Genomic DNA, 11,357 nt, shown 5'->3' with positions numbered 1-11,357 from the left:
GAGTGAGGTTAAAGCAGGTGAGTAAATCAGTGAAGTCAGTGGTTATTGTGGAGTCAGTGGAGTCCATGTGGATATTGAAATCACCAAGGAGGAGGATTGAGGGGGAGAGGGAACATAGCTGGGTCAGAAAGTAGGAGAAGTCAGACAGGAATGATGGGTGTGGTTTGGGAGGGCGGTAGACGACAGCCATGACTGACTGCGTGTGACCAGAGAGTTTTAAAGCCAGGTGTTCAAATGATGGAGCAGATGAGATGGAGATGAGGTTGGTCTTGATGTCTTGACGGTGGATAACGGCAATTCCACCACCTCGGCCCTCCGAGCGTGGTTTATTGACGTAGGAATATCCATTGGGTGTGGTGAGGTTGAGTGTGTAGTAGTCCAGAGGTTGTTGCCAGGTTTCGGTGAGACAGAGAAAGTCCAGTTTGTTATCCAGGATGTATTCGTTCAGGATGAGGCATTTATTGTTGAGGGACCGGGTGTTGAACAGGGTGAGCTTGATGTTGTTTTGAACAGCAGGGATGAATTCAGGTGATTTAGCCAGGGTTCGTAGGCAAGAGGTGCGATCGTGTGGGTTGCTGTGACCAGGTGCGCTGGGACGAAGAGTGAGAGTGCGCTGAGCCGACCAGAGGAGTAAACTGTGAGTAAAGTAAAAGTAAAAACAGAACACGTGGGCCCGAAGGAAGCGGTTCAGTTTGGCAAGTTTAATATGAAATAGGCAAAGCCTAGAAACGAACGAAACCCATTAGAACCCACAAGTATTTCCCTTCAGAACCCACAAGAATTAAACATGGTGGGTTAGAAAGGTTCTTCTTCGTCATTTTTGACGGACGGATGGAAGGAAGGTGTAAGTGGCTTCTCCGCTTAAATATTTGTCTCGCTCCTCTGTGCGTGTGCGCACCCGGGATGAGATTCTGCACAATTTGCCAAATTCAGAGGCAAAGTACAGATAAACTGTAGGTTCTTGTTCCGATTCGTGTTCTTCAGTGTTCAAAATATGACATTCAATTGAAATCAAGTAGTTCTTCGATGACAGGCAGATCGACCCCCGCTTTTCGCTTCGTGTGATGGGTGAGGGGGTAAATATAGGGGGAAGCAGAAGTTGCCTCAAGAGGAAGACAAATCATAAAACTGTTAACAGAAAATAAAGCAACATGACAAACGTTCATCAATGACATGCAAGGTTCTGCATTGCAGCTGCTTACGCTAGTTTTTAACAAAATACCAAACAGGTTTTTACAAGTAATACCATACCTGTCTTTTTGTGTCAAACAACAGGCCAGACAGGTGGTTGTACAAGAGAAATGTACAACAAACAACAACAACAAATAGTATATTGAAGTTTAATTGTCACTTCAAATTAAAGGCCACTCATTCACATATGCATGCGAAACGCCGTGGAAGGCAGCAACTGAAAACATTTTAACAACAAAACAGAATGTTTTAATGTCAAATCTCAAAATGGAAACTCGACGATGAAAACTTTCCCAAAAAAGCAAACAATCAAACTACGCTTGCAGCTAGCTCAAATTCCAGACCGTTATCATCCGGTACAAATCATCGTCATAAGGGATACAAAATGCCTCGTGAGAACACAAAACTGACATTTTGTTTCTTCTTATAAAAGCTTTTGCTTTACATTTAATTTGAAGGAATTGTTCACAAAAGTCCCCAACCTTTGCTCGTCTTGTTCATTGGTGGGATTTTTTCTTCTTCTTCTTCTTCTTCTTCTTCGTCACACATTCATCCTCAATTCAATATCCACACAGAGCAGAAAATGCCCTATGAATTCCAATTTCCACGATTTCCCAAAAATAATAAACATCAGTGCCATTCCTTAGTGCGTCTGCCAACAAATCTCAACCAACAAATGCAAAGTAGTTGCACTGGACTTGCTAAAGTAATTCAAAAAGAGTTCTCATCACATGCTGAAATATTTTGTATTCCTCAGTAAAGGGGAAATTGCAAACACGAGTCATAATATCAGATGCTCTTATAATACAATTAGGTTGATGAGAATGCAACTCTCAGTTTGACCATTGCCTAACAAATTCACAATACTCTGGGAAAGACTAGATGATTTATGATGCAACAGCGGAAGTGGAAATAATAATAATAATAATAATAATAATAATCAAATGTGTCTCAAAAACGTCAGGTTATTAAATAAAAAGGATTGCATTATCTAGTAAAATTAATAACTATAAAGACATGCATGATTAATGCATTTACTACGTGAGCTAAACATTGACGATATATAAAAAATACAAACTTAAAGCGTGTTAGAAAATATTTTGGATTCGCAGAACAAAATAAGGTATTAAAAGGAACACGAAGGACTTGGATGTTGATTTGCCATTCACGAGACAACCAGAGGATGAACATGGCAGATGGCCAAAGTATATCGTCGGATCCAGTAACATTTCCATTGTGCAGCTCCTTCAATGAATAGAAATGAATAATCTGTTTGATCAAACTTTACTGCAAGAAACACAAGAAAAATGACACGAGTTAGTGAAACAAAGCAACACAACGCGTCCCCTTAATTTGCATGGATGGTCAGCATGAACTTCCAAAGCATTTGACAATTGCTCTTTCATGATCATCTAGTGCATGTGAAATGACAGCACACCTTATGGCCATGGTGAAATTGCCCTTGCACCAGGGGTCAATCTGCCATTTTTACTGCTGCTCCGGCTAGATGAGCCCGGCTTGTCTTGGTATCGAATTAACAGTCTGGTTCCTGCTACTTCGTAACCCTGTGGAAGGACAAGCAGAGGAAGTTGATTAAATCAATGCCGATCATTCCTCTCATCCGTGACAACAGCTGTGGCCAGTAAAAGTCACATATTGACCACATATGTTTGCAATTAGGGGAGAAAAAACGCTTTCTTGCCAATTTGTAGCAAAGTTAAAGCATTGCATGGAGGTTGTCGTTGAAGATCCCCTTAGTTATACAATCAGAAGCAGATTAAAGATAGATAATGAGACAAAGGTACAATGGGGAAATCCCAACTTTTTCCTTTTGCCCAACAGGACCGGTGCATACACACCGATCCTTGCAAAGCCAAAGTGATGCCTTAAACAATCCAACAATGAAGCAGCAAAGACAAGACAACCAACCAACCCACCTCCCACGTTATAATATATACTAGAAGCACCTGCTCCCGTATTAGGGGGGTTAGGTTGTTATCCTTATTCAAAATAACTCTCATGTATTTCAAAACACCTCACTTCACTGGAAAACGTGGTGATAGGAAGACTGTACTGTAAAGGGGAGGAACCTGTAATACCCTCTCTCACATGGAGTGGCGCTACACGATACACATTTACATAGAGAATTTGCATCTCCTGCCCCACCGCCTCACCCTGCATAAAACTAACCCTAACCCTAACCCTAACCCATGTCCACTATGGGTATGATATTTTCTAAATCCAGAAAAGCATAGCTCTGAAAAATTAAAGAAATGCCCTGAAACTCGAACTTGTTCTGTAACTTATAATTAGACCATGTACCAAGTTAGAGGCGAAAAGGTTCAAGGGTAAGAGCGGAACGTCTGGAAAACCACAGGTAGGACGGATGGGCAGGCCGACAGACAGACAGACAGACGACAGAGAGGCAGAGAGCATACCTATAGTCCCCTCCAGTGAAACAGGTAGGGTACTAACAACGAAAACAAAACCAACTTGTTAGCCCAAGATGTTGTCATAATCTGGTGAAAGTCACAGTTGTTCATGATAAGAAGTGTTCTGAATACTGAGATCAGCAGTGAACAACCCTACGGTAGGCCGAATGGTGAAATCAATGATGAAGTAACTGAAGATTGTTTGGCTCAGACACTGCTCTGAATAACTCCAAACTGTGTTTTATGCAAATCTCGTTTTACCTCGATGAAAAATGTTGCTGATATTTTTACTTTCCCTTATTATCAGCATTGGTTGACACTATCCTCATCCTTCCAAATCATTAAAAACTGTTAGCTTAAAATTGATTCAAAGTCATGAGCTTAGTCCAATAATTGGGATATATAAAATGGGACAATCAAGACATCAACAATGACAACATGATAATGAGGAAGAGTTAAAATGGCAAACAATGTGGTGGCAAGACAGGTATAAACAGAGAACCAATATTTCTGTAGCTCACATGGCTGGCTGCAAGAAAGTGGATCGACGGTGGATCAGGGTAAAAATAAGAGCTGGATTTAGAATGCACATTAAAGGTCAGGCCCTACTGACACGATGTTCACAGGAGTGCAACTCCCTGCTTTCTGTGACCCTTCATTTTCGAGATATTGCCCACTTCTGGCATGATAATGTCACTTACTGTTGTGTCAAATTATCCCTATTTGATAAGGTGTAACTCCAAGGTGTCGACAATTCATATTTTCCATGATATTGTCCAATTTATGTATTTTAACATCACCGGTGGCCATATTGTGTTTCAGATAAGCTTATTTTAATGAAACGTCCCCATAGGTAGTCAATCATATATTTTATGTTTTGTATTGATTGGTTAAGCACTTTCAGAGATGAATATTTAAAGGTTTTCTTCTGATCCAATATGGCTATCATACCATGTGACTGATGACATCATTGTCAACAGATCATATTTCCCTTGGGTATCTCAGCACAAATTTAAACTTTCACATTGATCGGTTAAGCAATTTTGGAGAACATTATTAGCGGTTTTCCTGTAATCCAAAATGGCGGTCAAACCTAGATTGAAATTCCAGTACTTTTGCAACCCTTAAACCTTACAATGACCTACTTATAGATGGAGGGGTAGGGGATGCCATGAAAAAACTTGAGTTCTCCCACACCAAAGATAATTTTAGCCAAGTTTGGTCACAATCCCCTCAGCTCCAGGTGAGCATGAACCATGTTCCAGGTGAGCTAAAAATGAGAAATGCTCGAGGATAATAACTAACTTCGTGTTTATGCTTATTCATTGTTAAAAAATATATATTCTGGGATGGTCTCCTGTGACTGCAGGGCTAAGACTTGAAATAGAGCTGACACACACAGACACAGCTTGGGGAAGGTGCCATCCGGGATACTCTGGGTACCAGCGACATCACAACAATGGCGCCGCTTTTGGTCACTGCACTCAGCGGGGCATTTCCAGCTTCAGGAGGAATGTCCTCCTCAGCTTCAGGAGGAATGTCCACTGCCATATGGATGCCAACTGATGGGGATTGTCTGTGCTCTATCCTTTTCAAGCAAGGAAGCAACACGTACCATTTCTTAAAGTCTTTGGTATGACTCAAACTGGTCCAATCTGGATGGGCGATTTATTATTACTAGCCGAAACCCGTGGAACATCCATGGAAGGGAGGATGTGGTGTATGGATAGAGTGTACCATTATGGATGGCATTGGGGATTTGCTTGTCCGAGTAAGAGTTAGGAAGAAAGATGAGAATGAAGAGTGCGTATATGAACAACGTATTTATTGCAATCTACTTAAATGACAACGCTACGATATACTTTTGAAAAATGAATGGATTCGTAATAGGAATCGGCATAGCACCACTCTGGGATTGTCCACTCAGTGGACAGCTTGCTGTCGCCTTCGACTGTCCAATCAGCGGACGGCTTGCTTCGCCTTCGCCCAGCAGACACCAATACGATGGCGTCGTATCGGCAGTTAATCGGAAGCTTTTGGGCCCCAACGTCGGCTAATTCAGATTTTTCGAGTATGGCTTTACGTGATAAACAAAGAGCGCGGTTAGTAGATCGTAAATCTATTAGTGCTGTGGGCATTGGGTCACTGGGTGCGGCGTAAAAGGGATAACAAAGTCGAGTCCTTACGCTATTATTATATAGATTTTTTTTTTTTAGGAGACACCATCTCCTTACTGGATTGTCGTTGGTTCCTTACAGAAGCTCATCTGCCCTTTGCCAGGTGCTCCTTTTGGTCCTGGCAAGGTGGTATAGTCATTCATCCCACGAGCAAACCGAGTGAGGGGGTGGGGCGGGGGTCAGTTTAGTTTCCGAGAACCCGACGACAAATGGCCTTAGGAACATGTGATAAATTTTTTCAAAACTTAACCACAGTATTACTACAAGAATCTCTCAAGTATTCGGGCCATTTGAAACGTGATGATAAAACACTAATGCCCCCCCCCCCCCACCCCCTTGTTCCCCATCACCCACAGGATTCACCTTGGCTAAGCAATGGTCCCCATGCAGTTCAAAAAGGCAAATCAAACATACCTGCAACACGGCAAAGGCATTCATTGCTCCCTCCTTGGTTGCAAAGTTAACAAAGGCACAGCGCCGGTCAAGAAGCATGCGGATGGTATGGATCCGACCAAACCTAAAGTGATGCGAGGGGCAATCATTTAAAAAGAAATATTCATTCATTATCCTAAAAAGTACCAAAGTTGATTTATGCTAAGCTATCCCACTGCAAATTAGAAAGTCGTCTGGGAGTGAAAAGGCCATTTGTAAAACGAGATTAATCTAACGTTCAGGAGTGTATGTAGCAAAAAAAAAAAAAATGGAAATGGAAATATTCAAGATTGCTGTTCTTAAAAAGAAAAACTTGACGTGTGCATTAAAATCAAAGAGCCAATGTGCGCAGGTACTTACTGAGAAAACAGTTCGTATATCATAGCTTCCGAAAATATGTTAGTCACGTTACCTACCCATAGGGAGGTAATCCTAGGGAAAGAGGAGGGACGAGGAGAGGGGAGGGAGAGACAATTTTAAATACAAAGTTAATCACAACAAATAGGAGAAGAACCATTGATTTTTCATTTCCTAAAGGTGCCATTTTCATTTCCATACAACCTACAGTATTTTTCGGTGTACAGGTTATAGTTTATAAATTATACCCCTGATAAAGGGAAGAGGAAGAAGAAGTCGAAGTGTAGCACAGGTCGAATTGGCTAATTTACCCATTCTTATTTAGTTCACACATGACTTGATTTGGAGTACAAGACGAAGCAAAATCAACTACGATAGGTAGCAAAACTGTCGGTCAGTCAGACCAAGAGGTGTTAATTCCTCCCCAACACTCACAATGCATCGTATCGCTGCATATACAGACTTGGCATTTAATATGGAATATTTTTTTTTTCTTGACTTGGGTTTACTTTCTTAACTCAGTACATCAATCTGGTGAGTTTCTTTTACACTTTGGTGATTTATTTGTGAAAAGAACCATGTCACTGATTGTCTGTCGCAGCAAGAAGTCAACAACAGGATTATATCACAGGTGGCGTGGCAAAATGTACGGACAGGTGCATTTGATGATTGGCTTCACAGTCGGGTATACAAGGGTTGTTGCGTTCTGTATTAGTGGAAAACAACTGCTGCACGTCTCCAAAGGTTATTGCCGCTTCCTCTGGAGATGGTCCGTCAACTCGACAATGCTGTTTGTCATGGAGTGGTGGCTTTACGAAATTACGGCATGAAACAGCATGCTCGGCAGTATGGCATCACTCAAGGTCAGGTGTCAAAGATCCTGAAACGAAATGCTCAGAGGGGTGTCCCTACTCCAATACCGAGGCCAGGACGTCCCCGCAGAACCACAAGGAGGGATGATCGCCAGCTGCACCGGTTAGTCCGCAATGGCCGTACCAAGTCAGCTAATCGGCTTGGGGCTGAGTGGCAGCAACTGGCAAATGTGCCTGTATCCAGAAGGCTATTCAACCAACGACTGGTTCAAGCAGGCTATCGTGCCAGGCGTCCCCTGAGAAAGCCACGCCTGACCAGACAACACCGCCAGCGCTGATTGCTGTGGGCCAGAGAGCACCGTCAATGGCAGCCAGGACACTGGAATCATGTGATCTTCAGTGACGAGTCTAGATTTCTGGTCTATCGTCAAGATGGCCGCGTCCGAGTGCGCAGACAAGTGCATGAAGCCGAACAACAAAGATTGTATAGTGCCAAGAGTCCAAGCTGGAGGTGGTGGGGTGACCGTTTGGGCTGCTTTTCATGCAGGGGGCAAAACTGACCTGGTTGTTCTGAATGGAAACCTGAACCAGTTCAAGTACAGGGCCATTCTGGAAGAAACATTGCTTCCATTTGCTCGTGCAGCCTTTCGAGGAAACTTCGTCTTCCAAGATGACAATGTATGGCCTCATTGTGCTCGCATGATCCAACACTTTCTTGCTGACCATGGTGTAGAGCATATGGAGTGGCCTGCCATGTCCCCGGATATGAATCCGATAGAGAACTTGTGGGCAGAATTAACGCGTCAAATCGACCACTTGGACCAGCAGCCGACCTCTGTGCGTGAATTGCAGCAGGCTATTGTCACTGCATGGCAAGCGATTCCTGTCCAAACCTTGGCAAATCTCGTGAACAGCATGCCTCAACGTGTACGTGCTCTCCTGAATGCTCGTGGGGGTTACACGAAGTACTGAACTGTAATTTTACTGTCCGTAATCCCAGTCGTAATTTAACTTTTGTTTTTGTTAAAAAAAATTTTGGCTAATGTGCAAAATAAAGAGATACTTCTGGAAAACGTACATAAGTTTAACACAGTACTGTCCATGAATTGAGTTCGATATCAGTTTACATCACTTTCAAGGATCAATTTATTTGTTTCAAAATGTCAAATGTGGTTTTTGTTTCTTTTAAAGGTCACATTAACAAAATCTAGAATAATTTCAACATAATTCCAATGAACTTTTGGTTCTAAGATATCTTGAAAAGTAAGTTCACCCCCAGAAAAAAAATATTCCATATTAAATGCCAAGTCTGTCGTACTTCCTGGGTCATGAACATTAATGACATGTGTTGTGGATACAGTATCATTTGAAATCTTTGCCGGATAACCTTTTGGATAAATTAGGAATTTCAATCGTTTTTTCACATGTTTGTTATCACGAGTACACTCACTCTCCACTGAAGTGACAGGAAGGGTCCTGTTATTATAAAGGAATGTTTTCCACTGTGGGGTATATAGATTACATGTGTGGCGAACGCAATAAGCGTAGAATGCCTCAAGGATGTCGGGATTCTTCCAAATTTCTCAGTTTAGTGTTCTTATAATGGGAAATTGGTTTGAATTTACACGTTTTTCATTTACAACACTTGCTGTCAGGCTGAAGGGCGAGGAGCTTAGCTAAGGAGGATGACATTTAGTGTGGTCAGATAAGGGAACAATATTTACCTGCTGGACAAAAGTACCATTTTTTGTGTGTGGGTTCCCTATCATGCCTACAAGCAATTTCAATGAGACAATCGAGATCGGTTACTATACGCCCACAAGAGGGCGCTATGTACGGTAGGGGAAAATGGGTGTCGCCGCAGTGCGGAACCGACGGGAACGCCCTTTTCGTGCTTCATTTTCCGATGGAGGCAGAGCATTTCTTCGCAAAATGGCGGCGGTAAGTGCGATTTTGAATAATTTTGAATTGTTTTGAGTATTTATTGATGCAGTTGAGACATTTTGAAGGTTCAGATTTAGTAAAACTAGCTGTTTAGCTGATGTAGCTGATGTATTACGTAGTATTTGTGAGTCTTAATCCTAAATACACATCTGTTGTGGGCAATATGTGACGAACAAGACGTTTTTTTTTGGTTGGATTTTTTTCTGTTATTTCCGAAAAGAAACGATGTTGTTACACCCATAGCGAGCGGGTGTGGGGAGTAGGTCAGGGCGCCTCGAGCTGCTGGGGTTCAGGGGCATGCTCCAGAATTTTCACTATAACAAAACAAGTATTTTATTAAACAAATTTTTTTGGGATACAATTCTGTATTTAGATATTAATTGTATCTTTTGGTCTCTTTCAGTTACTCGCGGAGGCCGAGACCAGCCGGCCTACCGACTGGAATAAATGCCTGATTTGTCAAAAGATAACTCAGGAAAATCTGAGATGCCCGCTGGATGCGTTCAACAGAAGGGATGAAAAGTCGGAAGCGTATACTAAATTCCTGGAGAACGTTCGCATATTCCGAGAGCTTGAAGCTATGCCAGTAAATGTGCCCTTCATCCCGGAGGACGTTAGCAAGCTGATCTCAAACACCGCGAAGTGGCACAAATCGTGCTACTCAAAATTCAACGATCAAAAGCTTGAACGAATTAGGAAACGGGCCAGCCTGGACTTCGACGCCGCCGCCGCAACTGCAAAACGTAGCAAACGTCACGGGTCTGTGGACGACACAAAGCGACAATGTTTGTTCTGTGGCAGGGACGGTACAGTTGGAACTGATCTTCACGAGTGCATGACTTTTGGTGCTGATAAAAAAATTCGCCAAATGGCCACAGAATTGCAGGACGGCGATTTATTAGCTAGATTGACTGGAGGTTCTGATTTGATTTCAATCGAAGCAAAATATCATTTCGATTGCCTCACGAAGTTTCGGAATCGCCATCGGTCGCTGAAAAGAAACGAACAAAAGACATCGGCAGATGAGTCGGAAATGATGTCCCAGTCGCGAGCTCGTGTTGAACTTTTCACGTATGTTGAAAACTCTGTTATGAACGGTCAAGTTGTGTTCAAACTCATAGTCCAGCGGATAGGTGCTAAAAAATGAACAAATTGTGCACTTTATGATTAAAGCATGAAACTTGGTACACTAATACTAGACATCATGGGGATCATTTTAAAGATTGGAGGCATTCTGTATCTGTCCTGTGTCCACCGTAGCGGCCATTTTCCAAAATGGCTGCCATCGAGGAGATTTTGCCGATAAGTGAATGACAAAAATACCTCTATTAACATAAAATATATATGTTCATGCTATATATATAGTAACTTACTCAAACACAGGAATTATAAATATGCCCTAAGAATATATATTTAATGGATATATGGACCAATATAGGTATTTTGATGGTCAAAATATTAAAGAAAATGAACAAATTCCTTAATATGACTTTTTTTTTTTTTTAAGATAAGGATCATATTATATTATTAGTTATAAGTTTAGAAGTAGAAATTGTTAGTCGTCATTATTAGATATAAGTTGTTATATTTGTTATTAATCATTATATGTTATAAGTAAAACATGTTTTAAATAATTAAGTAGATTAATTAAGGTGTTTTTTTTGCAGATCAGATCCAGAATTCTTGCAATATTTAAGAAATAAAATTTTCTATAATTTATTGAATTAGTGTGGTTGTGTTTCTAATAATCATTGCTTCTGTCTGTTTCAGATTGTTGTGAGTGTTAATCTAATCTACTGCTCATCATCATGAAGAAAGTCTTCAAACTAGTTCAAGCTAGCAGCGATATCACCACGTCTGTGAATGAGGACGATACACCGATGGACTGGAATAAGTGTCTCATCTGCCAGGAAAGCACCAGTGAGAAACTCACGTGCCCAGCAGACTTTGCAGAAAGGTTCCAAGGAGCTGGGTATACGTCTATTGTTCAAACTTTATCAGCATTCAACGAA

The 11,357-nt window shown here is 41.6% G+C and overlaps 1 protein-coding gene across 2 annotated transcripts in view; it reads right to left on the bottom strand.

The window, feature by feature from the left end:
* Positions 1-686: 686 nt before the first annotated feature.
* Positions 687-11,357, bottom strand: part of TTC31 (tetratricopeptide repeat domain 31) — a 103,855-nt gene continuing 93,184 nt past the window's right edge. For both annotated transcript variants that reach the window (XM_068105827.2, XM_068105828.2), the window contains 4 exons: positions 6,593-6,664; positions 6,215-6,317; positions 2,630-2,756; positions 687-2,478 (listed from right to left, as the gene is read on the bottom strand). In XM_068105827.2, the coding sequence (XP_067961928.2) occupies positions 2,631-2,756; positions 6,215-6,317; positions 6,593-6,664 (301 nt within the window). In that variant the 3' untranslated portion in view covers positions 687-2,478; position 2,630. The remainder of the gene's footprint in view (positions 2,479-2,629; positions 2,757-6,214; positions 6,318-6,592; positions 6,665-11,357) is intronic.

This window comes from Myxine glutinosa, chromosome 2 (genome assembly GCF_964187855.1).
Source record: "Myxine glutinosa chromosome 2, kmMyxGlut1.1, whole genome shotgun sequence".
NCBI classification, from domain to species: domain Eukaryota; kingdom Metazoa; phylum Chordata; class Myxini; order Myxiniformes; family Myxinidae; genus Myxine; species Myxine glutinosa.
The sequence above is the reverse complement of the archived record's forward strand: the minus strand, read 5'-3'. Positions and strand labels throughout refer to the sequence as shown.